General features: G+C 40.3%; 1 protein-coding gene across 25 annotated transcripts in view; it reads left to right on the forward strand.

The window, feature by feature from the left end:
• The window catches only part of PPP6R1 (protein phosphatase 6 regulatory subunit 1), a 72425-nt gene extending 45465 nt beyond the window's left edge, over nucleotides 1-26960 (forward strand). For 14 of the 25 annotated variants that reach the window (XM_087915920.1, XM_087915922.1, XM_087915935.1 and 11 more), the window contains 17 exons: nucleotides 789-902; nucleotides 1620-1785; nucleotides 2401-2553; nucleotides 4804-4947; nucleotides 5642-5706; nucleotides 6191-6306; nucleotides 7583-7668; nucleotides 8253-8342; nucleotides 9371-9465; nucleotides 12802-12859; nucleotides 14463-14611; nucleotides 17715-17860; nucleotides 19735-19906; nucleotides 21117-21187; nucleotides 23827-23923; nucleotides 24500-24619; nucleotides 26492-26960. In XM_087915920.1, coding sequence (XP_087772046.1) covers nucleotides 789-902; nucleotides 1620-1785; nucleotides 2401-2553; nucleotides 4804-4947; nucleotides 5642-5706; nucleotides 6191-6306; nucleotides 7583-7668; nucleotides 8253-8342; nucleotides 9371-9465; nucleotides 12802-12859; nucleotides 14463-14611; nucleotides 17715-17860; nucleotides 19735-19906; nucleotides 21117-21187; nucleotides 23827-23923; nucleotides 24500-24619; nucleotides 26492-26495 — 1846 coding nt within the window. In that variant the 3' untranslated portion in view covers nucleotides 26496-26960. Of the gene's footprint in view, nucleotides 1-788; nucleotides 903-1619; nucleotides 1786-2400; nucleotides 2554-4803; nucleotides 4948-5641; nucleotides 5707-6190; nucleotides 6307-7582; nucleotides 7669-8252; nucleotides 8343-9370; nucleotides 9466-12801; nucleotides 12860-14462; nucleotides 14612-17714; nucleotides 17861-19734; nucleotides 19907-21116; nucleotides 21188-23826; nucleotides 23924-24499; nucleotides 24624-26491 lie in introns of those variants that run through there. The other 11 variants (XM_087915934.1, XM_087915933.1, XM_087915932.1 and 8 more) reach the window with 2 other exon arrangements.

Consider the following 26960-nt stretch of genomic DNA (forward strand, 5'->3'; position numbering starts at 1 on the left):
GTAAAGCTGAATCACACACGCACACAAACACACATACACCACCTTGCTAAGCGCCATATTGTTTGGAACAGGCCATTACAAAGCTGGAGCAAGCACAGACACTTTCAAGTTGAAGATCATGTATGGCTTTTTATTGGCCACACAATCCAAAGTGGAATAAAGACTAGCTATAGAAATCAGGCAAGGCCAAGATGAAAGCTTAGATTTAAAAGTAGCTGTACCTTTCACAAATTATGTCTGTTAATTAGATTCATTCCCCATATTTAAAAATGTTAGATTAGTGTAAAGACATAGTCAAAAAGCTTTAAATTATAGGGCGGGTGCAAGCTTCTGGTTTATTAGCCTTTTGAGCATGGTGGGGAGGAGATGAGCATCAATTACCAGGCATATCATTTGATAGGATCATTGGGCATTTTTCCATTATATGTTTCTTTTGATCAAGTACAAAGCATCTGCACAGAATATTGTTTCAGAATTTTGGAGCTCAGAAGGGTTTCAGGGTCCTCACCTTCTAAGTGTGAAAGTTGATGTTGCAACATAGTTCAAGACCCAAGAATTACCACATGGCTAGTACTAAAAGTTTGTCTCTCTTGAGCTTTGTCTATTTTTTGGTTCAATTCCTAAGTTTTTTTTAAAAAAATCGCATTTTTGTTGCTTTTTTATTCTCCCCCTTTTTATGTGCTTTGCCTTTATCATTGTGGCATATGCAAAGATAAAAAAAATATAACAGCCAGGTCTAAGATCATGGGACAGTTTAGTAAAAACAATTTCCATTCCTGTGCATCCAGACAGGAGACAATTGAGCAGCTGCTAAGCAATATGCTGGATGGAGAACAGAGCGAATCTGTCATAGTCAATGGGATCCAAGTCTTGCTGACCCTGCTGGAACCACGAAGACCCAGGTATGTAGTAAATGAGGGCTGTGAGAGCAAAATATTTGTTACATTTAGAGGAGCAATATAGAGCCAAAAGGCTTATATGAAATATTCCTCAACAAATGTATATAGCAATACAGCTTAGGCTTAAATACCAGTTTATAGTGCTTTACAGCCTTCTCTAAGTGATTTATAGAGTCAGCCTATTGTCCCCAACAATATGGGTCCTCATTTTATCCACCTCGGAAGGATGGAAGGTTGAGTCAACCTTGAGCCTGGTGGGATTTCAACTGCCAAATTGTAGGCAGCTGGCTGCAGAAATAGCTTGCAATACTATATAGTTGGTAGCAATGTTATATTCTGTTGGTCATGTTTTTTTCATTTTAAAAATTATTAATATCTGGTTATTCCTATCAGCAGAAATCCTCAGACAATACCTTGTGAAGGCTATAATAAGTGGAATAGGGCTGTACAAACAACCATGACTTTAGAAATTGTTGCTGATCTTTTTGCTTCTCTGCTGCGCAAACAGTTTCTTGTTCATAATTCTGTAATTCCCACCACGTAAATTAGGTCTTTGACTATTCCAGTGTTTTTTCCTTCAAAGTGATTCTCGAACAGGAGTGCAGAATAGTTCCCTTGTTACATTTGATTTGCATCGAAGAGTTTACATTCCCTTAGCAAGAAAGGTGGACCATGAGGGTGTATTGCTGTAATATGTGCGTCCTTTGATCTTCCTTACAGGAGCGAGTTGGGTGGCATAGGGGGCTTTTATTGCAATATGGAGGGGCAGATGGAGATGACTACTCCCAACTGTGAAGTGGCTTCCAGCCAGGCCAGTTTGGGCACTCTGCATGCCATCAAACAGCGTCTCAGGGAGCTTCACCGGCTGCTCCTCGATCCACCAAAGGTTAATAAGAATGCATGCACGTGGATGTGTATAGGCAAGATTAGAATTCAATTGAAACAGCAGGGAAGGAAGTAGTGGTGCCAATGGCATTTTAAGGGTTTCGGAGTGTTGGTTGCAGAAGGATCCCCCTGTCTCCCTCATGGAACCTTCAATGCGCTGCCATAGAAAAGCACTACGCAGTCCAAGGGTTGGGGAGTTTAGTTTTATCAAGACATTTGAGAATAGCTGCTTGGGAATTAGTAATAAGTAAGCTAAGTGCTGGCTGAACTTACCATATGAAAGAACATATGGCCAAGCAATGAAAAAATGCTGGAAATGAATTTTGTATCTTAAAAAAAAAATCTATGTATATTCTTAGGGGAGAATTATTAATTTGGAAATAGGAAGAAATTTTGGAAGGTACCATAATAGTGGAGCTGTAATTCTTTAAATGTGGCGGAGTAAGATTTAAAATTGTGCAAGGTCTTCTGTTTTATGTCTTAACTGCCCCTGCCTATTTCTCCAAGAGAAAAATTTTGGCCTTGTCCATTCAAGCTTTGGAATACTGGGGGTGGTGGGTGCGGGGTACACGCAAGATGTTCTTTTTTTTAAAAAAATGTACTTTTCCTCTAACAGAAAGAAGCCCTGCAGACTACCTGGGGGGTCCTGGACCCTCCTTTAGGAAACACTCGTCTGCATGTAGTGAAGCTGCTGGCCAGCTCATTGGGTACAAGCAACACAGCACTGCGGGATGAGATCATTGAACTTGGGGCCATTGACACTATGTTGGTGAGTATCAATACTGCCTCTTGTTTGCTGGGATTTCTGTCTGATTGGTGGGCGAACCATTTGGCTGACTCTTAAAAAAGCTCAAGCACAGTACTATCTATAAGTAGTTTGCTGCCCTCTTCCTTTTTGAGTAGGAGCCAAAAGGCAAGGCCGTGTATCATTTTGTAGCTCAAGGACCATGCTTGGCTTGTGAGAGACATTTGTGGGACACATACAGAAAAGTGAGCCAGCTCAGAATCAATCCCAGTACTAAACACTCATTCAATGATTATTCAAAGTTACGACAGCAATGAAAAATGAGATAGCTGGTCCTTAAAGTTGCAACCATTGCAGCATGCTCACAGACATATGATCATGATTTAAGGGGCTTGGCAACTGGCATGCATTTTGGATGATTACAGCATCCCAGAGTCATGTGGTTGCCATTTGTGACTCTCACAGCCGGCTTCTAACAAACAAAGTTAGTGATGAGGCCAGCAGTAGCAAGTTTGAGGTCAAACAATGTCACATTTAATGACCTATGGTGATTCTCTTTAATCAGTGCGGCCGTGTAACTTTGCACTTAATGAACAAACTGTTTAGCAACCGAATTGCCAATCCCAATTGCAATCAGTAAGTGAGGGCTACCTATAATGTCTCCTTATATATACTGACATATCAAAATTATTAATGTAATTCAACTTATATGGTTACCATACAAATTTGGACAGTTCATAACATTAAAAATAGTTTTAAAAATCCTAATGATAAAAATATCCCCCAAAGAAAAAGAAGCGACAGAAGACATATAGTGTGTAAACACCTACGATATCAGAATCAAAATTCATTTCATAATAATTAGTAAATATTGCTGGCTCATTTATCAATGCCCAGGGGAGCAGTTGGGTCTTCAAGTTATCAAGATCCAACTCATTCAGGATTTAGGGGCGAGATGAGGCACCTGCTGTTCCATAGGGCAGATTCCTGGATGCTACAGAATGGCAGTATTTAATAAATGGGATATAGAATGTGTTAGCCCTTCTGATATTATGGAGGAAATAGAAATAGATAGTACTTCAACAACGCTGGACCTGTGCCTTGAGGGCCCTAGAGCAGGGCTGTCACGGCCCACGGGCCGGATGCGTCACGTGCTAGCCATGCCCGGTTTAGCAAAGGGGGAAAAAGTCCTGATATGTCACGTGACACCTTCATGAAAATGTGAGTTTGACACTCCTGAGCTAGAGTCTTGACTTCATTGCAACAATCCAAACGAAAGGTTGCCAAGGCATGAGTATCCTATATATAGAGGGGGGGGCGAGGGAGGGAGGGAGAGAGAGAGAAAGAGGGAGAGAGAGAGAGAGACTCAAATCCACAGTCTTTCAGTCTTCTAGGGTTCAACCTCAGTCTCTTTCTCCTTACCCATACAACTTCCATACACTGAGACAGTACTTCCACAGCATCATTTGAGCAACCAGGAGGTAAAATGAACAGCTGGATATCATCAACTTGCTATTTATATCTAAACCCATGTGGCTGGATTTTTTAAATGCAATTTTTAAAAATATTACTGCATCAGAAGCATTTTGTTAAAAAATAGTTGTAATATATATCCATCCAACAGATTGTCTCATTGTTAAATGATATTGCCTAAATAAGCAAAACTGAGAGAGAGGCAATTTGATCTAATAGCTAAGGTGTTGGCCTAGGAAGCAGGAGCCTGGGAGTTCTCGTCTTTAGGCGTGAAAAACCAGCTGGGTGACTTTGGGCCCAACTCACCTCATGGGTTTGTTTTTATGGGAAAAACAGGAGGAAGCAGGAATATGTTTGCCATTTTGAGTTGTATACGGAAAAAAAACTATGGGTTTAAAAAAATCTTTAAAAAGCCAAACAAAAATAATAATCTAGGAATAACGTATTAATATAAATCTCCAAAATGTGTATTTGATAAGAAAAAAATCAAAGTATGCAAAGATTTTTCTATTAAGTTTGTGTATAGCTACATAATCAATTATATTTCAGGAGCTGCCTCCATTAAAACTAAGAGCATTTCGGGTTTCTTTGAAACTGCTAGGTTTCTGGTCCATATTGAATACCCATTTTACAGGATGATTTAAAACTGCATCACGGCTCAATAAAAATACAAACCATTGAACACATACAGCCAGTGCTCCATGCTATACCATGTCTGAGGGAATATCTGGTGCTACAATAATTGGGGGCATTGGTTGAAAGGCATAAATAAAGACCTATCCTTTTGTCTCTCACCACCAGGATCTCTATTTCAAGTATATCTACAACAACTTCTTGCACGCCCAGATAGAGGCCTGTCTTAGCAACATTTTCAACCCGCTTGTTGGAGACGAAACAATAGAGAACCACTCAGAGCCCCACCCAGAGACTCCAGTCATCCAACATGTAAGTTATGTGGGCTGTGTGGGGTTTCAAGGTCCTTCTGTATCATTGATGAGAGAAGTACTCTACTTTGGTCCTGAATCCTGATGTTTGGAAATTGAAAAGAGATAAATTGAAGATTAGAATTATTTCATGATGGTTAGGATTATTTCATTTCTGAAAGGAACCATATACATTAGGAACAAAGGGAGTGAGACAACTTTGAAATAACAAGAAGAGGAGCGGGTTGTAGTGTCCTTGGTCTGAGCTTAGTTGTTTTCTTACAGACATTTCATTACCCACTTAGGTAATATCATCAGTGATACAAACCTCACTCCCTTCTAGCATGATGATGTTACCTAGCTGGGTAATGAAACATCTTCAAGAAAACGACCAAGGTCAGAGAGCACCAAGGACACCATAGTTCAAATCTGAGCTACAAATATTCTCTTCTGTTGGAAAAGTGAATGCCTGGCTTATTAGACTGGAAAAAGTACCTAAGGAAGTGGTTAACAACTGGTCTCAGGTTTCTTGCTTTTTGTCTTTGGGCAGAAACATCACTACCACTTTTGGCTTAGACTTTTGTGTTCAACTGATGAGCAGCGGAAACTTAAAAATAGCCATATAAAACCCTTCTAGTCTTTTATTGAGGTGTAAACATTGGTGTCCCTGTAATTAGCAGGTATTGTATCAATTGTCTCATGTTTTCTCCTTGTAGTTGCTGCAGAAATGTCGCTTAATCCAAAGAATTTTATCTGCCTGGGAGGAGAATGAGCAGTCTCAGTAAGTAGTTATGATGAAAGTTTAAGTGTTCTGGTTAGATATTTCTCCTGTTTCCCTCCTCTTCCTTCAAGAAAGAGCCCCAAGGACTTTTTCCATATCTTGATCCTTCTTTGCTCCTTCGTTCATGCTTCAGGCCCCTGTTGCTTAGTCTTTTCTCATGGTTTTCATGGAGGTATTTACTGGCTTCCTTTCTTTCTTCACAAAACAGTTTCATTTGTTTTTCTCCAGATAGAGATGAACTGTACTTGCCAGCATCTTTCAAATTGGCTCTGTTGGCTGGAGTTGTTGGGCATTGAAGTATTAATCTGGAGATCCTTTCTCTCCCCTGCATGCAGCCTGCCAATCGGAATAGCTTCAACTCATGAGCTCCATAGAAGCACTAAAGTCTCCTTTCCTCTTGTCATTTGCTTAGTTCTTTTTTCAACCTATGCAAGTCATACCCGCAGCAACCACCAGCCTCCATTCCCTCTGTCTTCTCCTACAGAATGGATGGGGGAAGACGCAAGGGTTATATGGGACACCTCACTCAGATTGCCAACGCCTTAGCTCAAGGCTCTGAGAAGTGGCCTCACTCAAATCTCATCAAGCAGCTCTTAAAAGGTAATGAGAGGGACAGCTTCAGGGGGTGAAGGTTATGTTTCTTGTTAAGGATTAGCCAAAGTACCTTTTTTAGCTGCTGAAATTAGCTGCTTTTGGAAACTTTGTAGGAGTTTGATTCCTGCCTTTTAAGAGGGGGGAAAAACATGGGTTCCCATTAAAGTTTTGAGGTGTGTATGACGTGGAAGTAAGATCTACTGCTAAGAGAGGATGTTTTCAGCTGAGGTGGAGACAGTAATAGGACAAAATAATTTTAATATTCTGTGTTCTGTAGTTTTATATCTTGAAAGGCTGGATTAAATTACTGAATGCATATAATTCTGCAAATGTTCTCTGTGTTTATATATGTGCAGTTTTGAAGTTGGGAAAATTGCTTGTAGTCTTGTTAGGGATTGAGAAAAAGGATTTGACCTAAAATTTTAGGGGGGAGAAATGCATCGATTAACCCAAATGAATTTTCCTCAACTTTATATGAAGGACTACAACTCCAGAATCCCCCAATAGTGGGCTTGATTAATAGTTACTTCTCATACTTCCATCCACTTGCTATGAACTTGCAAATTGCTGCACAATTATTTTCCGACTGAAGCTAGAGTTAGTACCTAACTACAGATCTATGCTTCCTGTTAGCCTAAAAAACCCCATCTTACACTATGTAGCCATAGTACCTGTTAAACACAGTTGACTGACTTCACACTAAGATGACTTTTTGATTTTGGCTTAATGTCCTGCATGAACTAAGGCACAAAGGGTTTGTCAATAAATCAATACGTCATGGTTTTATGAAAGGACCTACCTGGCTGTGTCCCTCAAACAAGGAAAAGGCTGCCTCATTGAAAAAGAATACTAATTTCTTTGAGGCTGTCTGGCTCCTAGTTACTATGGGCCACTATTCTGACAACTTAGTGCTTTTTCATCCTATGGATTCACTCAGGCTCAACCCCTATTGGGCCATGAGCTGTTGGGGACCAGGCTGCAAAAGTGGCAGGTGAGCACACATGCACAATTGTACAAGCAACGTGCATGTATGGGTGTGCACTCCATTTATGTGAGCGGCAGGTGTGCACGCCTGCCACTCACACAAATGGAAGTGCGCATGTGTCGCTTGATGGCCATTTATGTGGAACTATCCCTTCTTCTGCCTCCCCCTTCCCTCCCTCCCCTTGGTCCACAAAGCCGGAAAGTTTGGGGGTCTCTGGACTAGCTCATTCTTCGATCTGTTTATTTGCTTCTCCTTCCATTCCCCAGCTTTAGGCTACTTACATTTTCTGATTTTCAGAGATGCCTGAAGAAGACCAAGAACAATGGGAAAAATTTGTCTCGGGACCTTTATCAGAAACCAATAAGAAGAACACTGTGGATCTAGTCAGTTTTTCCTTTTTTTATGCTTATTATTATGTTATGGTTGGTTCTATATAAAATCTCTGGCAGAGTTATGAAACCCATTCCATCGGAGATTGAGAACTATATTTTCTTCATCTCCTAGTAATTTCACACTCAGCATGTTTCATGTCTAAACTTTAATACTGTCGTGAGTTTTAGAAGTAGATTTCTCTAGCTGGCTCAGCTTGGCTAGTGATCTTTGGGAATTTACAAGTGAACTCCGTATCTGTATTTCTAAGAATGCATCCTATTTCCTATATAGCTAGAGGACCAGTAATTTAAGTCATCTGCGGGTATCACAGCTTCAGCCCTGGGTTCCTGGCGTCTTTGTCATACTTTGTCAAAACAGCCCATAGTGATTGAGGAGATAGAACCCAGCCTAACAACTAACCTGGGGGGAGCATTGTTTTAGAAAAGGAGGGCTTGTTCAACTAATCTGAGGACCTGAATCTCTGCTGAGAATTCAATATGTAGAGAATTTAAAGCTTCTGTTAAGATTTATCCTGAAAACTGGGCAAAGTTTTCTGGTTCAGAAAGAGCTATGTCACTATTCTTTTCTTCTTCAGGTTAACATGCACAATCTCCACTCATCAAGCGATGATGATGAGAACGATCTCAAGGAGTTCAGCTTCCCTCAGGAGGCTGTCCTGCAGCAGGCAAGTGGCCCTGTCCGTTCCTGTCAGGAGGCATTCGTACTCCATACCCTTAATCACCTGTTTGCCATGTGCTTGTTTATTTAAGAACCAATGGCAATATTTTTAGCTCTGTGGCTAGGTGCCTAAAAATGAATTGCTTGCTCCAAAAGTCCTCTGGTTATTTCCCACCCCCCTCTTTCTTTTCCTCTACAGGCATAGGCTGTAATTAAGTAAATAATCAACACATCAATAATGTCATATCTTTAAGCTGAGAGATCAGTTCTCTGTGAAGGGTCTAGATTCTATATTTTGGTATGTTCCTTTCTGGCTGGCATCCCATGCAGAATCCTTCGTTCCTCTGACAAATAGCCTCTCCTCTTTCAGAGGAATGTTCCATCTGTGTTATGAAAGTAGAATGCTTACGTAAGCAGCAGCGCCCACCTTGGAGACAACAATATGTGTTCCAGCAGAAAGTTTTTGGAGAAAGATATTTACCCTGCTTCCCATGTTTCTCAGCACATTTCACCACCTCACTTTGGAGGCAATGGATACAAAATCTTGGTATTCTGTTCTTTAATCTACCAATAGTAATTGTGTATGATCAGATTTGGGCATGTAGAAAATCATAGTAACAAGTCACATGCAATAAAATAACAAGTCATGCAATAAAACATAAAACCAAATAAAATACATTAGCCCCCCCCCGCCCAATATAAAACTATACAGAAGAAGAAAAGCCAGCAGTAGCCCAGTAATTATGTTTCATTTTTATTATCTTTTTAACCATGACATCTTGTGCTCAGGATCAGATTGTTGCTATTTGGAATGAGCCCAAGCCAGATGTTATCTGTTAGGCTCTGTTGGAAAGTACATAAGATCTATCCAGACAAAAGAATTTCCATACGTTCTTAGACGCATCAGACCTAATGATCATCTGTTTGATTTGCAACTGGATATATACATTTAATTAATAAATACAATTCTCACACCACTGTTTGTTTCCTTTTGAACTATTTATCATTCATGTTTATTTCCTATTATTTTTATAGGCTTTCGTAGGTTACCAAATGCAACAGATGACTTCATTCATTGACCACTTTGGTTTTCATGACGAAGAATTTGGCGAGCAGGAAGAGAATGTCAAGTTAGTGATGTGCTCACATTCTCCTTTGCCTTTCTCCGTGCCCTGTTTCTAGGCTTCTTTTAACATGCTCTTTGGTGGCTGAGAAATGCCTTGCCTCTTGTGAGGACAATAGCATGGCACAGCTGATATTTGTCTACTCTGGAAAAGGAAGCATGTTTTAAGCAGGCTCCAGAAGCAAGACTAAGGATTTCTAAAGCCCCACATATTAAATTATGTTCCTTTGGTCTGTGTATGCAAAGGAACATCTGCTTGGTCTTAATCTCTGCTGATTACAGCTTCATATAATTCAGTTGTAAATTCATTTGTGAAAATTAAATTACTTACTGAACACCTTTCAGGAGCATTTGATTTGCATGTGCTTGTGCCTGGCAGTTTGTCATAGAATTACAAAGATGCATAGTCTTGCATCTTGCAGATTTGGTCATTCGTCCCAGTAAACAGCCCATTGGAGACGTTAGATCAGCAATCCTCATCTGGACCATCCTGACGTTATAACGGGATCCCCAGCCTTTTTGGACCTGTGAATGCCATTCTAAGAATATGTGGTAGATACTACAAGAATGCAATTGCTGGAGAAGAGTTATTCGGTTCCCAAAATAGTCACAGGAGGGCATAATTATTTACAAAATATGGATTTAAGTAATGGAATCAATTTGTGAACCAGATACATTCATGGAAATAGTGAATGCTCACAACTGGCACTTTGCTTTGTAACATTTTTTTTAATTAAATGAATTCTTTAAAATTCCTTTTAAAAGCCTGACAGAGCAAAGAGCTTACTGTATGCCAAAGAAGATGCCTTTCTTGGAACCTGTATCCCATCTGGCATGCTGGAGACCATAGGACCTATAATTTCATTTTGGTTATGGAAAAGGAGTTACTGCAGATTTTACTGCACTAATTTTTACTCTGCTAGTTGCTGACTGCAGGGAACGGTGCTCATTTCCATTTCAAGGACATTGAGCCAGCGCTGTCCAAACACATTTCCTCAGTCATGTGGCCAGCATGATGTCACAGAATGTTGTTATTTTTGCTCTGAAGTGGTACCTATTTATCTACTTGTATTTGCATGCTTTCAAACTGCTATAAGCTGAGGTGAGGACAGGAGCTCACCCTGTCACGTGGCACTTGGGTCTCGAACCTGGATTGCTGGCTTTTCAACCAGCAAGCTCAGTGTCCTAACTGCTGAGCCACCATGCTGCCCCAAGGAAGATAAAGTCAGTCAGATAAAAATACCTGGGAAAACCTTATCTGGGGAAGGCTAGCTAGATGTTCATGCCACCTCATTGAGACCCATAAGCTAGTATTTGCTTGGCTTCCTTTGAGAATGTGAGAGGATTTAGATTATATGAGTGGTGGTGATGCTTCTGTTTTTGCCTTTGACCTTCCATTTCATGAAATCTTTGTGCTTCTTGACCTCTCTGAAAGGGGGAAATATGGAGTTTTATTTGAGCAGATCAAAGACTTTCCTAGTCCAGCATCCAATGGGCAGATAATTGCTTTGAGAAAGTTCACAAGCAGGCAGAGAGATTTCCTTTAAAGTTTTGGAAGCCAGGATGATATGATTCTTGGAAATTGGATTTTATTGAATTAAAGCCCCCATCCCAGAGGCTCTGGCTCCTAGCTTGCTTTGCTCAGCTTGCCAAATGATACGAGCCTTTCCTGGAAAAGAGGAGGATGTCTTGATTTCTTGAGTCTTATTAGCAACTAAATATTTGATATTCTTCGATAAGGCTGTCCAGTCATTCCTATTTTGCCAGTCTGTTTTGTTGAGGCAGTTCCAGCAGGATGTTTGACCTGGGTGGCCTAATTATTGAAAGTCGGGGGGGGGGGCGGATCTGGAGACTCTATTGATAGGCATCTCAGTCAATCTCCGGGCAGTTCTTTTTTTTTTTTTCCTTTCTCCAAGCCTCCTGACCTCATGTGTCTGCCTCTCTTTCTTTCTCTCCTTTTTCATTCTCTTTTTCTGCCTATGTGGCCTGCAGCGCTCACTTCCAACGGTTGAAAAGGTAAATGCCAAATGCGCTGCTCTTCTTCTTTAAATACAAAGATGAGGCCAACAACACACGCACACACACATACACACACTTCCTTCCTTCCCTTCTCTCCATACATGCACCACCTCAAACAAATGCAAAGATTTAATCTTAAGGAGGTCAAAGTATATGAACGCTCAGAAGTATTTTGCGCAGATCCCAGTCTTTGTAATATCTTGGGGCATTGCCATCTGCTTCTTGAGGAATAAAATTAATTGAAACTGATCAACAGTATATGTGACTTGGAAAGCTGGTTCAAATGCTTGTCGAACAAGACAGAACATGGTTTGGACTCCATAGCCACTTTCTTTGGTCTTGAGTATGAATCTGTTCTGTGGCATCTGTTGAGCAGCTTCCCTTTCAATGACAGGTGGCCCCACTAAGCTAACTTTGGCTACTTTCAATAAGCTAAGCAGGGTCAGACCTGGTTAAATGAGAGACCACAAGGAAACACCAGAATTTAGACTAGGTCGCAAAGTAATAAAGAGATTCCAAAAGAATGTAGTGGTCAGTCAATATCCATTCCTCAACTCAAAGAAGATTTCATCCTTACTTAATGAAATGTTTCTTAATATAAGCAATAGCTTTCACCAGTCAATGCACAATTTAAAAATAAAACTAATACAGCAAACACTTTTTAATGTATATACATCAAAAATAAAAATTGAGCTAGTGCAAAGCAGTTGGTAAACAGAGTTTGAAATACATTGTGTAGCACTGAAAGTTCCATATAGAAAATGAAAAGCTAAAAACATCTGTAAATCTGTGGTCCACATGGAAAAGGGGCTTCGGGTTTAAATTTGTTGCAGGAAGATAGATAATATATTAACAAAGAGTTTTCTGAAAAAGAGATGACAGTGAAATATATGAGAACTAAGAATTCTGCCTAGGAGGGAGAGACTATGACTGTTGAAAGCTGATATTAGGAGTATTTTTATTTATTAAATAGCAGAAATAATTCACATAGCAAAAATGTAGCTAAGATGAAATCACAAACTAAACTAAAAACTATCCTTTCTCTATTGGCTTAATTGTTTTAATGACTTTGGACAGGATACCTTGTTGCCTTTGCATTACAAGAATAACTACTACCGGTAGAATGTTTTCAACTCTCTCTAAAGTACTTTGGAAATGGGAATTTTACTGAAGAGTTTAGGAAAAAGAAGGGGGCTCTATTCCCATTTCAGCACAGCACACAAACCCTTCTTTTTCCCCCCAATCTAGGCTTGTACTGTTCCCATCCTGATTTCTGGTCTTCACCATAGTTTTCCTCTTTTTTTGTTGTTTTGTTTCATTTCAGTGCTCCCTTTGACAAAACAGCCAACATCACCTTCTCACTGAATGCAGATGATGACAGTGTAAGTGTCATTCCTTGACCTACCTCTCAGGGTTGTTGTTGAAGGGGAAAAACAGAAGGAATGAATATTAGACATGTTTTCCACAGGATAAAAACACACAGATTGGCCTTTCCTAATGACCCTAATTTAGATTGGGATTTCCGTTGCTAAATAAAGCAGTTGTTAGGTGAAATATCATGTGACTTCGCTGCTCAGCAGCAACAGTCACGAATGCAATCAATAAGCAAAGACCTCACAATCTATGGAGATTCTCAGTCATCCAGATTGTGGTTGTCCCAAAGGTGCTTTTTTCAGGTGACAACTGGACTTTCTAGTCCACACCCATTCGCACTATTCAGGTGACCCTGAGGACACACATAAACCACCAAATGGCCTCACTGACTCTCTTAAAAGGGTTGTCAAACTCAATTTCATTGAGGGCCACATCAAGGCTGTGATTGACCTTGGGGGTCCGGGCAGGCATAGGCCGACTTGGTGGGTGTGGCCAACAGGATGGGCAGGGCCAGCTTGACGCCACCCCCCAAACTGCTGGCATGTTTCCTCTTCGCATTGGGTAGACTAAGCTGAAGCTACACTGGCTTGATCTTTCCTCTTCGCACTGGGTAGACCAGGTTGAAGCCACACTGGCCTGATCATTCTTGTTTGCACTGGGTAGACCAGGATGGCCCCGCAGGCCGGATCCGACCATGTTATGGGCCAAATCTGGCCCATGGGCCTTTAGTTTGACACTCCTGCTGTGAAAGAATGCAAATGACAGGTGTCTGTAAGGAATATAAATCCTTCCATTCCACACCATCCAGTCAAAGCTGGAGAAGCTTCTTGGGTAAGAAGTGAAATATTTTCAAAGAAAAAACAAGAAAGTCCAGTTGTCTCTTGACCTTTGGCACCTTTGGGACAAAGACCTCACAGTTCTCCTGCCCTGCACAAATTCGTCCCATTGTCTCCTCCCCAGCTGGTTCTGGGTAGATCCCTTTGGCAGGTGAGACTGCTCTACTTAGCTGTGCTCGCCTCTTGTTGATTTCCCCTCACCTGCCTGTCTCCCCCTTATATCTGTCCTTTTGGCTGCCTTGGACTCCACCAGGTGTCCTACGCCTGCCATCCCCAGCTGATATGTGCTGTCTTGCTGTTCCCACTGCTGGTCCAGGATCATTCACTGTGTGAAGGCATGATCTCAGGACACATCTAGTCCTCAAGCAGTGTAACCTCATCTGCTGAAGGTTGCTCACTGGACCCAACTGGGAAAAAGATAGCAGGACTAAGGAGGCAGAGTGGCAGCACAGGCAGCAGCTCCACAGGTGTTGATGATGACTATCTGCATTATGCAGGGCCTCACCAGCAGTGGAGGAAGGCAAACCTCAGCCAAGGGTGGCAGAAATAGATAGCAATGATTCAGTGATTTTAGGGCGAGTGGGGTTGCGACGGTTGTAACTTTGAGAATGGGTCATAATTGCCATTTGTTCAGCACCTTCGTAACTTCAAATAGTCATTTAATAGATGAGTCATTCAAATGAGGAGGGTAACGGCAACAAAGAGAACAACTGTATCTATTCTTTCTCAATTTGGCCACTGCTCTGATCTGCCTTTGCTCTCCACTTTCTTGCAGCCCAACGCCAACCTTTTTGACATCTGCTACAAGGAGCGAATTCAACAATTTGATGATGATGAAGAGGCTGATGGCTCTGATGGGGAGGACATCTGGCAGGAAAAGGAGAGGACTATCACTTCGGGTACCTCACCGTCTATGACAGTCAGGTAGGGGAGAATCCCTTATATTAGCTTCCGTCAGCACACTTTGAGCCGAGGGTTGATTTCTCTTGCTGATATTCCCCCCCTCCCTTTTCTTTCTTCTTTTCTTAAATACATGTCTTGTAGTAAATAATTCATGCTTCTATTTTCAAAGAGTTACAACTATGATTGGTTTATTATGGTTAAACCATCTTCCTTATTTCTATCTTAAGCTAACACATGCTTCTCCTATTTTTCTCCTGCATGAAGTAGATATGCTTTGATGGTTTCTGCCCTATTGTTCCATCACCTTTGCGTGGACACCTCTCATTTTATGGACATCTTTTGCCTCTTTGGGTCAATCCTTTTATCCCCAGCCTTTGGTTAGGCTGGGTGAAGAATTATGCAAAATGAAATCAAACATGGATGCAAACTGGATAAAAATAGTGTGTGCTACGATAATAAATTTTATTTTGTTGGGAAAATCTTGTTGGGAAGATTTTTTTTATTTTTTTTGCTGAGGGTGTGTCAGGCACATTCAGTCAGCCTCCTTCCCAGGATCCTTGAAGATTTTCTGCAAGAGGTTTCCATTTTACAGGGATGTTCTTTCCGTTCTCTCTCTCTGCTTCCCTCATTAATCAAGCAGAGGGAAAACCTCCTTTATCATGTTTACCAGTAAACGGCAGGTCATATTTAGACCAAGCCCAAAGTGTGCTTCTTGGGTCCTGTCACACATTCTTGCATGCTGGGGCCTTGTCAGCTGCCCTCTTCTACAAAATGGGAATGAGCAAATAAAGCTAGACCGGATAATATGAATAGTGTTTAGCATAGCTTAAAGTGCTTAATAATACATAAGACTATTCTTAGTAGCCATGAAATTGAAGCTGAAGATGATTCAGTGTGCAGTATCAGCTTCTCTGTTCAAGGTCCAGACTTTTAGCTCTTATTACTCTCAACTGCATATCTTTCCTCCCTTGAAAATTCTCCCCATTCAAAAAACAAAAATAGACATTCAGTTTTGGAAGCCATTTTCCCCCTTCTCAAGTATGTCTAATCAGATAAATGTAGCACTTGTTGCTTCCTGTTTTCAAATGGAATTTGTGCCACTGAAAGGAGATGATTTAATTTTTAAACTCTTTTGAGTTCTTCCTGCATTTGATAATACTTTATCTCTTGTCACTATTAACACATGCAATAATCTTTTGGGGCCACTCTTTGCTATCAGCCACAATTGTATGATGCTTGGCTCCAGAATTTCCTATTCTGGCTGTTTTTTTGAATTTTGTTGGTTGGTCCTTTAGACCTTTTGTAATAATCTGAAGCAGTTATATATTTGTGTTAGATTATTCTTTCTTCCCTATTAGCTATAACAGAGACATGAAACATGCTGTTATCGTGGGGGTGGGGAGTTTTATTATGAGTTTTTGTTATTTTTAATATTAAAATATATTTTATATTTATATCTAAGGAATGCGTTTTCATTTTCAGAATCATTTTGGGCTCCCAGGGTCATAAGAGTAGAGTAGAGTACCAGAGTAGAGAGTAGAGTAGAATAGAATCGAATCAAATCAAATCAAATCAGAGTTGGAAGGGACCTTGGAGGTTCTCTACCATTTCAGACAAATAGTTATCTAGTCTCTTCTTAAAAACTTCCAGTATTGGAGCATTTACAATTTCTGGAGGCAAGTTGTTCCACTGACTAATTGTTCTCATTGTCAGGAAATTTCTCTTTACTTCTGGGTTTTCCTCTGCTTGATTAGTTTTCATCCATTGCTTCTTGTCCTGCCTTCAGGTGCTTTGGAGAATAAACTCCCCCTCCTTTGTGGCAATCCCTGAGATATTGGAACACCGCTATCATGTCACCCTGGTCCTTCTCTTCATTAAACTAGACATACCCAATTCCAGCAGCCTTTGTTTATGTTTTAGCCTCATCTTTGTTACTCTTCTCTGCACTCTTTCTAGAATCTCAATTTTTTTTAACGTCATGGCAATCAAAACTGGATTCAGTATTCCAAGTGCGGTCTTACCAAGGCATTATAAATTATTATTAACACTTTGTGTGATCTTGGTTGAACTGCATTGGGGTTTTTTTGTAGCTGCAGCACACTGCTAGTTCATATTTAAATGATTGTCCACTAGGACTCCCAAGATCCCTCTCACAGTTACTACTATTGAGCAAGGTACCATCTATGCTATACCTGTGCATTTGTTTTTTCTTACCTAAATGGAGAGCCTTGCTTTTTTCACTATTCAGTTTTGTTTCATTAGATAGCACCCAATGTTCAAGTCTGTCAAGATCCTCTGTATCTTAAGCCTATCTTCTAAAGTAAGATAGGCTTAAGATGCAGATTGAGATTGGAATTGATAATGTAATGATGCTATCATTATAGACACTTGTAATTGCTTAAAGCCTCTTTTAATGGTCTTTAGGGGAAATTGGTACATTATACTCAGTTAAATGGACCAGTAGTTTGATTCTATGGCTAACTTTATACAAGGAATTAAGTCACGATTGGTTGAGCAAGCCTTAACAGACTGGCTCATATACACTAATCCAACATCAAACTAAACGCATGATATTGTGATGCGCAGCTGCAGAAAAGGGAATCCATTGGCGTAGAGCTGATTATAGGAAAGTGTGGAATTTATTTGTTCAGCATATGGCATATCATACATGGACTGGCAATATTTATTTATTTAGGAGATTTATATTGCCACCTATTCACACATGGCAACTCAAGGCAGCTTACATGAATATAAAAACATATAAAAATCAATAAAATGAATAAAAGAGAGAATCATATAATAAATTTATAAAATAACCCCCCGCCCTGGTGACAACACATCGTACAAGCCATTTCATGGGCTCCATCCTGCTCTACGTTTCTCAGGCCCGCTAGCAGAACCAGAATATATATTAACATTTCATCTAGATTAGGTGAACACAATAAAATCTAAATGTTAAAACAATTTATGTTCAAATACCTATGTCTCTAGGCCTTCTTACCATTAAAGCACACCATCATTTATATTTTTTTTAAAAATCAGATACTGGACTTGGTATATGCCCTAGCTTACCGCAAGTGTGGAATAACTCTTATTTTATCTGATTTTCTCTCCCTTTTTACAGAAGACTTGGTAGCACAGACAGTGAAGATAGTGAAGACTCAGAAGGTGAAGGGGGTGAGGAAGAGGATTCTGGTGGGGGAGATGGAGAGGCCATTCCTGTCAGCAATGGCTGTGGTGAACAAACGGAAGCAGAAAGAACATTAGGAGGTCAGAACTCAGAGATTGGGTTGTTAGGGTTGATTGATAAGTGGTGAAGCAGAGGCAAGCTGCTATTTGCTTGTTTGAGCATCCTTTAATAATGGGAAATAAATTCATCTAGGAAGTAAGGGAAGATCATTCCTGATGTTGCTGCCATCGGCAATCCTTTTTCTGATTTGAAACCGTTCTGCTTATTTTGGTAATGAGACCTAATGGAATAGAGGGAAAAATCTAAATAGGAGCAGTCCATGGTGTAATATGTAGGAAGAAGAATGAAATAGCATCTATCCACTTTAAAAATGAATTCTGAAATAAGCATTACCCTATATTGAATAAAGTAACATGCTTGTCATTAATAAACAGTGTTTCAACTTGGATAAGACTCGCCTTATAGAAAAGATGAGTGGCATAAAAAATCCATAAATAAATCTAGGTTTTGAAATATTTTTGCCAGATTGTTTTATATAAAACACCCAGGGTTGATTTTTTTTTTAAATAGTTGTTCACTTTTGCTAAGAGTTACAATTTTACGTTATTTTCAGGGAGTATTATCCTAGCCAAACTAGCTATACTTGGCTTTTACAATTTCAGTGATTCTTCTGTCAGCAGCTCTGACTTTCTTTGGCTGAAGATACTGTTATTTAAGCCATAAGTCATATAGTTGGCAGCGCCAGAGAGTTTCATTCTCACATGTTCTTCCATGCAAATCTGCTGATTTGTAGTCTTCTAGCTGAATCTTTAGAACTGTAGCCCTCTCTATTTTAATCTTCTTCATCAGGAATGTAGCTTAATTCTGGTTTAAAATTCTTGGGAGCAAACGTTCCAAGTTTACAGCTACCTGCTTCTTATGCAATACTCCTGAGTACATTACAAATGAAAAGAGGAGAGACAACTGTATCTAATACCACTGGTATTAGAGGAGAAGTTATATTTTGGCTCAATAAAAGAACAATTATAACATTCCTTGAAAAACTACTAAAGTGAGGTTTTCTCCGTATTATGTTGTCAAATAACCCCATTATGAACACCCCACCCCCACCCCCCCAAAAAATATTGTTGAATTTAAGATCCCAGCTTCCTCATCTTTGGCTATGTTTCCCAGGGTTGCTGGGAATTGACATTTAGCAACAACAGGAGTACCACATTTTTTCACCCTTATTTATTTCTTGGCTAGGAAATAATTTTCTTGAAAGTAAAAGTCTTTTGGAATAAAAATAATTGACTCTCTAGTTGAGAAAAGGTTGATCTGGGTTAGGTCTGATCATCTTCTCAACCTCTGGACATTATTGGTATAACTGAAGAATGAATAATAATGTAAGGAAATGCTGAATACAAAAATGCCTCTTTTCCCACATTGCACCAAGATTTGATTTATACCAAGACCTTGCCAAATAACCTAGTTTGCTAAGTTATTTGCACAAAATTGTGTGTCTTGAAATTCTTTTTTTTTTAAATATGCCTTCTGTTTTTGGCACCTTGAGAGTCAAGAAACCATAAAAGCACAGAAATTCATGGTTGCAGGATCAAGACAAAACTTGGATTTTAGAACAATCTTGGTTTGATTTGGGCTTTCATCCTAATCTGTATCCATATACTTTGACTTACATTTACTCAATTGAAGAAACCTTCATTTTCATTACGCCAAAGAGAATTCAGCAATTACGGTAAGGTTGCACCCAGCTTTCCCCAGCCAGCTGCTGTCTTGAGACTTCAACTCCCAACATTTTCATCCAATAATCCTCGTAATGTCTGAATATTGAGCTATGGGGAGATTGGGGGAGACTATTATAACAGTTACAGGAACGTAAAATAGAGCTAGTTATCTCATGTAGTACATTCTAGCACCAGATAAGTATCTCCTGTGCAAATGTGATCTTTTCTAGATCCTAGCTGGGCAGACAGATCTGATCTGTCCTCAAAGTCTACGAAATCCTCACAACTGGTAACAGCTGATACAGGAGCAGCAGTGTGGGACCAACCTAATTCGGGTGCCTCCTGCTCTGGCAAAGATGAGAATTGGGCCTCCTTTCCAGAACCCACTGTACATCAAGAGAGGTGAGGCTTCAGAATGCTTAAACGTTTGGTCATTTGTGAGCTAAAGGAAGGGAAGACCAATTAGACTTCTGAGGCTATGTCTTTCAGGGATTTGGGCTTTCAGGCCCTTCTGTGTGCCTGTATTGGAAACATAATGGGTTTTAAGGGGTAAAATGGATAAATCTCATAGGGGCTTAAGTTATCATCCCATTTCTTAACACCAACACACACACACACACTAGTTGAACTGCTGAGCAACATCTTTTTGCCATCAAGTTTTGGTGATAGAATAAAGAAGTGCACTGGAAGCTGATTGATCAGATTTTGCTCATTCTGCTAGGGGTAAGGGTGGGGGTAAGGTCCAGGGCAAACAGAATCGGAAGCGATGAGAAGAGGAGTGTAAAGGAGAAATAATAGATTCAGTGGCTCACACTAGAGCCTACACCCATGATGGCAAACCTATGGCATGCATGCCGGAAGTGGCACACAGAACCACTTCTGCTGGCACACAAGCCGTCGCACCAAATCAGGTCCACTGCACATGCGCTTGTGCCTCCCACCAGCCAGTTGATTTTCAGGTATCTGGGGCAGGGAGGGGGGGCGCACGGGAGATGCATGTGCATGTGCAGAGGCATGGGGCACATGCTGGGGGGTTGTGCGCGTATGCGCAGAACACTCATGGTGTTGCACCTGCCTGCGCAGGGGGGTGTCACTTTTGGCACGCGATGATGAAAAGGTTAGCCATCACTGGCCTGCATAGTCAGTTTAAAACAACAAAGGAAGGATTTTTTGGACTTTTTACTGATTTGGTTGTCTATGGGGATTCTCAGTCATTTGGGTCATAGGTATCCCAAAGGTGCTTTTTCAGGAGGCAACTGGACTTTCTTGTGGGTTTTTGGAAGATGTTTCACTTCTCATATAAAAACTTCTTCTGCTCAGTTTTCAGAGCTGAAGAAGCTTTTTGTATGAGAAGCAAAACATCTTCAAAGAAAAACAAGAAAGTCCAGTTGCCTCATGAAAAAGTATCTTTGGGACAAGGTTGTTTGGTCGCAGAGTCAGCTAGATACTGGCATTTTTATCCACCTGTCAAGTCCTTTCCAAGGACAAGGGATAAGACAGATGTTGTGGTTAATAATATTAAAGACGTCATCTTAAGATATGAACTCTTCCAAGTAAATCATTTTGCAATTGGCTGATGGTAATTTTGTCAATTATTATTTTGTTTTGCTAGTTCTTCTAAAGTGCTCACAGAGCCAGCCGTCCTCTCTCAGGAAGTACGAAATAATGGATCCCAAGTAGAAGGTGAGCATCACTGATTCTTCAGAAATGTTTTATTGTGTCCAAAATCAATGTGATTTATTCATACAAAACTATTGAAAAGTACATACATACTGGGACAAAAATGAGGCCATATGAATTTTCAGTTCATATTTTCAAAGGGATAAATATGAAGACAGGTGTTGAAGTGGTCAAAGCTAACAATCTCAGGAGAATAAGAATCTGAGCAAAGCCAACAGTGACATTCTGCATATTGCTTTTGTACAAATCAACATTGCAGGTTTTCTTTTTTTATACTTCTGTCAGTGGAGCTGCAAAAGGCAACCCCCCACCCCCACCCAAAGTAGAGAAATATTAAGGAAGGTTTTAGTTTGGGGACTTTAGTTTATGAAAAATTGCCTCCAGGGAGGCTGTGCTAAAGGAGTATTGAGAAAATTGATGCTGTCTTCCGTAATAGTAAAACTGGGATAATCTAACGAAGCTGAACGTTGGGAAGATCTGAACAGATGTTAACAAATATTATTTTCTTTACATACAGCATAATGATACTATGGAATTTGCTACCGCAAATGTAGCCTAAGTTGGCAATTTAGACTGCTACTGGGTATAAAGTTCCCAACAGTTCCTAATCATAATATTACCTCTAGCATCAAATATTACATGCTCTTGCATATTAGTTATGATGGAAAATAAAAGTGCGTAGAGAGTAAGGTAATCTACTTTGTCAGAAATATTCAGAATCTATTATCCAGGATGAAACCATTTTTAAGTCTAGAACAGCAAGATAACAATCAAAAGTGGCTCAGGGAGATGCCTCCCTATTTCACTGACGTACAGCCAAGAAGGGGATGCAAAGCAGAATCAGACTCATAAAAACATGTTTTAGTTATAACTAATCTCAATAAAATATCTTTAGCCTTCCCATGGAGTTGATTTTTTGATCTGGTCTGTGGCTTATTTGTGTCCTTCCGATGAGTGCTGTGAAAACTGAAACCTGGATTAAATTCAGTACAGCTCTTTGTTCTAATGAAAATTGCACGTATAATTTCTGTAAGTTGATGCAGCAAGTTAATATAATGCAAATATATTAGAAATGAACCAGATTTGCTATAGTCCTAAGTATGGTGGCCCAGAGATGTTGTCTTAATATAAAATGTCTCCTATAATTTCCAATTCTGTTGATAAAAAGTGTCAGTCATAATGGTGGCATACCTTCAGGCTGGACTCCCCAATGCTGAGTGGAATCCTTGCTTCCTGGCAATGGTACAGAGGGGATTTAGCAATTCGAACAGTTGCTCTGTAACAGCCTATCAGAAAGAGCCTCCCCCCCCATCAAGGCTTGGACCCAAAAACTATTTTAAATAGAGGGGACTATTTCTCCCTCTTTCCTCTTCGCCTTGTTCATCCTTCTATTCCAACATTTACCACAGGGGGGCCATCTTGCTCTTGACAATAGCCTTCCCTTCCCAAAAACCATCTTGGCCTTCCTCAGCCTTTCTGCTCCACCATTCTTTTCCTGCAAACATACAGACACACGCACACCCTATTTATATTCAACCCTGCCAGGTATCTGTCCCTTCTGAAAATGGTCTTCACAAATCCTATAAGGGAGTAGCAACATGCCACATCAAAATAAAACCTATTTAGTAATAAATAGCACAGTGTTTGGAAGTAGTGGGTCTATTTTGTAGAAACTCCAAGGACCATGTGAGAGCTTTGGTTTTTGAGGTGGTTGATCTGGGGACCGTGGAGCCTTCAGGAGTCTGTGGGTAAATTTCAGGAGGTCCGTGAATTGGGGTGTATGTGTGGAGATACACTTTTATTTTCATTAGCCTCTAGCTGAAATATTACCTAATTGAATGAAAAGTTAAATTTCAGTTAGAGGCTAGTGAGAACAAAATGTATATATAAATATATATATATATAAATAAATATGTAGAAAAACAATTTATGATCTTTAGATTTCAAAAGAGTGTGTGTGTGTGTGTGTGTGTGTGTGTGTAAAATATTTTGCTCTTGAGAAGCTCAGAGCTGCAACAGCTAGTTAAGCTAATTAAGCTGTAAGAACAATATGCCTATCCTGTGGAATACAATTGGTTCTGTATCTGGATAGGAAGTTCAACCTTCTTTATCCAAGTCCATCATTGTGATTCTTTGCATAAGGCCTACATTACCTGCCTCTCTCATCTCTCCTGGTTACCTCTTCTCCTGCATCTTTGAATGGTCACCTCCCACGGTGTTCATAAGCATGACCAGGAGGAGTCTCCTGCCTTGTGTTCCCCAAAGCTTCCTTGAATCTCCAGTCTACAGTCCATCCACCTGTAATTACTGCAAGCTTAGATCATCCTTAGTTCCCCCGACATTGCTGGATTACCATTCAGCATCCACTATCTTTATAGCTGACAGCAATTGGAACCCAATAAATTTTGAAGAGCCACTGGCTCCCCTTCCATGGGCTAATCCATAAGGATGGTTGAGGAAGCAAGTGGGGGCAGGGCAGACAGTTACTGTACCTTCAGAAATAATAACACTATGGAATGAAGGTTTGGGATAGATGGTAGCCAGAATTGTCATTTTCCTCTAACAGAGCATGTATTTCCCACCCCTTATCTAGGTCTGATGGGTTGTTGGTGTTTTTTTTTTTTTTTTTTGCCCTCTTATAGCAGTCTCTAGTGTTTCACAGGATCCTCCCACCCCAGACACAGGCCCTCCAGAAGAGGGAAACCCATCAAACTCTCCTATCGTGATAACAGTAGCCAGGTAAGATTGTGAAATGTGATCTTGTGAGGCCACTGACTCTGTGTACTTCTGAAGGATTGTTAAAGGAGGAATACCAAGCCTGCAAGTATGCACTAGTGATAATGGAAGCCCTTTCCAACATGGCCAGGTATATACGAAGAGGGCTCAACTAGAAGGCAGCGCCTGGCTAACCTTGGCTGATGTCCAAAAGCTTCAGCAGTTGACGAACACATGAAATCAACAGGAGATCCTAGGAAGTAGGCTAGGCAGAGATGTTTGGTGGGAGCGGGGAAGAAACGCCAGACTAAAAACAGCTGTGAAACACAGAACCGACAACAATGGCAAAACGAAGAGCCGGGGAATAGGCAACTTGAGAGAGACTGATTTAAAACAATTAAAAAAAATGTGAAATTGTAGACATTAAAACTAAAAGAAGAAAAACGGTCACTTCTTCTCAGTCGGGTGCCTTCCTCAGACCTATGATCTTCTGTATTGTTTTCCTATAATCACTGTTTGGAATTATGAATATAAAAGTAATCCACGTCATGGTGCTAAGGTAGCCTTTCTTTCCCTACCTTTCCCCACCTTCTTCAACAGCACAAAAGAACCTCCCCCATCTACCTCTGATTCCATCCAGCCACTTCAGGGGACAACAGAAGCTCCACAACCTGAGCACAGCAACCCTCAGCTAGAGCAACAGCAGCAATCGGCAGCCAGGTAAAATATTGAAAGGGGTTGGGATTAGTAAGTCATAGGAGAGGAATTTGAAGTTGCAAGAAGGCAATCTCAAAATTATTCATTATAAGGCAGCGAGAGTGGAGGTAAGATGTAGTTGGAAACAGGCTATCCTGGAAATCTTTAATCACAGAATACTATAGTGCGGATGCTAATTCTTTCTTGTCTCTTCCTCCTAGTCCTACAATTTTTAATTTTCTTCCACTGCTTTTGAAGCTTTCAAAAACCACAATAATTATTTTGAATCAGAAATTCTGCCTATTTTAGTGCTGGTTTTGCAGCAAACAGCAAGTGATGAGAAAGCCAATCCTTTCACATGCCCTATATAATCAACAAATTCTGTGAGATCTGGACAGTGTCTTCTGCATGAAATATTCATTGCATAATATATCTCAGATCAGCAAATGGGTCAAGAAACTGAAAAATGCAAAGCTCTTTGAATTGTATTCTCAGTCACTTATGGAGGCACTGTAATTAAATTGGGAAATGCAAAACTAGGAGGATTAGAGAGAGCGGTGTCTAATGATGACACAATGAAGTGCAGAATCACTTCCATAAGAGGAGCCAGAGTCTCAAATCTGATAGTTCTGCAGAACGATGAAAAGAGGATTCTTTCAGCAGTAGAACCTTTTTTTAAAATAAAGTTAACTCATTGGACACAAGTGCAGTCTAAGACTTTTGTTTTGACAAATATAAAGCAATAACATTACACAGGAATTATAAAATTATAATTTTATAAAAAGTATTATAAATTATAAAAAAGTATTATTCAATACCATTTAGTGGCTTTGAAGTTATGATAGCGCCAACAAAAGCGACTTACAATCAGTCCTTGTACTTATTACCCTCACACCATTCCCGGGTCATGTGATTGCCATATGTGACCTTCCCAGCTAGATTCTGAAAAGCAAAATCAATGGGGACGGGGAAGCCAGATTCACTTAACAACCAGGATATTAATAGTTGTTTTATAACAAAGCAATAATGCTTAGCGATGGAAGTTCTCGTCCCAATTGTGGCTGTAAGTTGAGGACTATGCACCCATACCCAGTTGTGGAGGCAAGTCATAAAAGAACTGTAATGACCAGGAAAGGAAGGGAATATTTCTCTAACAGATAAAAAGTCTTAATTTTATAATTATTATTTTAAGAAAAATATAAGCAAATGAGGAGAACCATAACATCTTGGTCATGAGAAGATCCATGAAATAATTTGTAGTAGGATTTAAAAAGATGGAAAGAAAAAGCATCTAATTGTTTCTGGAGTTAGTTTTTAAAAGGAAAATAGAAGTTACTAGTTTTACTAGTTGAGGACTACAATATTTTACAATGTCCATGTTGCTTGACATAGAAACCACTGCTTAGTAGCTAAACTATTAAGAGTTTGTTGACTTTAAAAGGGGGGAAAAAAACCCTGGCCATTAAAGGTTATAAAGAACAATTAGGAATTACATAGCATGACTCACTTAGTGGAGTCTTTGAAATCAAAGAGGAAAACCCATTAATCAAGATGGGATTTCTATTTCCCTACATGACTCTTTGTCTTAATTTCTAATAATTACAGCTCTATGTGCCATTTGACTCTGTTCTCCAACCTTGCATGATCATGGCCACCTTTCCTTTTGTGTTGATTGACAGTCCTCTTAGTTCACTCATCTTGTCTGCCCCCAGCTGTTGCTTGCTTTACAAAAAGATGCTGAAGTGACTAGAGCTAGAAGCTTATTTTGGAGCATGCAGGTTGACATTCAGATGCAAAATGTCATGATGGTGTCACACTCTCCCGTTTTGTTTGCATGACATTCTATGAAACAAGAGGCAAAAAAGCGAACTTTTCTCTCTTTTTATTCCTCCCCAGATAAAGGCACTCAGTGGGTCTCGTCACTGGGAAAGAACCACGGCTGCTTGCTCGATCAAGTCTATTTTGCCAGGGACTGTCCCCAGTCCTTCCGGTGCCTTCACCCCATGGGCAGGCGGGGGGCAGAAGAGAAAGCAGCAAGGGGCAATGAAAGGGCCCAGCCCTCTCTCCCTCTCTCCCCCTCCCTCTCCCCCTCAAGCAATCACTGAAGAGTCTGGTTCCAACAAGCACCTGTGAGAGAAATGGATGTGTGTACGAGGGTCGCAACATCATCCCCCTTCTGGCCACATCATTTGGCGAACCCCAGCAACGGTGTTTCCCACCCACCACCCCTCTTGCTCCGGCAAGGGGCAGCAACCTTTGGCACAAGGCCTCTCCCCCTGCATCCCCTCTCCTCAATATGCATTCATACACACTGCTGCACTGAGTAAACCTGTCTTTAATGCAATTAAAATTGAATGCTTGAATC

Source organism: Pseudonaja textilis, chromosome Z (genome assembly GCF_049901715.1).
Source record: "Pseudonaja textilis isolate UNSWEBS1 chromosome Z, rPseTex1.2, whole genome shotgun sequence".
Lineage (NCBI taxonomy): Eukaryota > Metazoa > Chordata > Lepidosauria > Squamata > Elapidae > Pseudonaja > Pseudonaja textilis.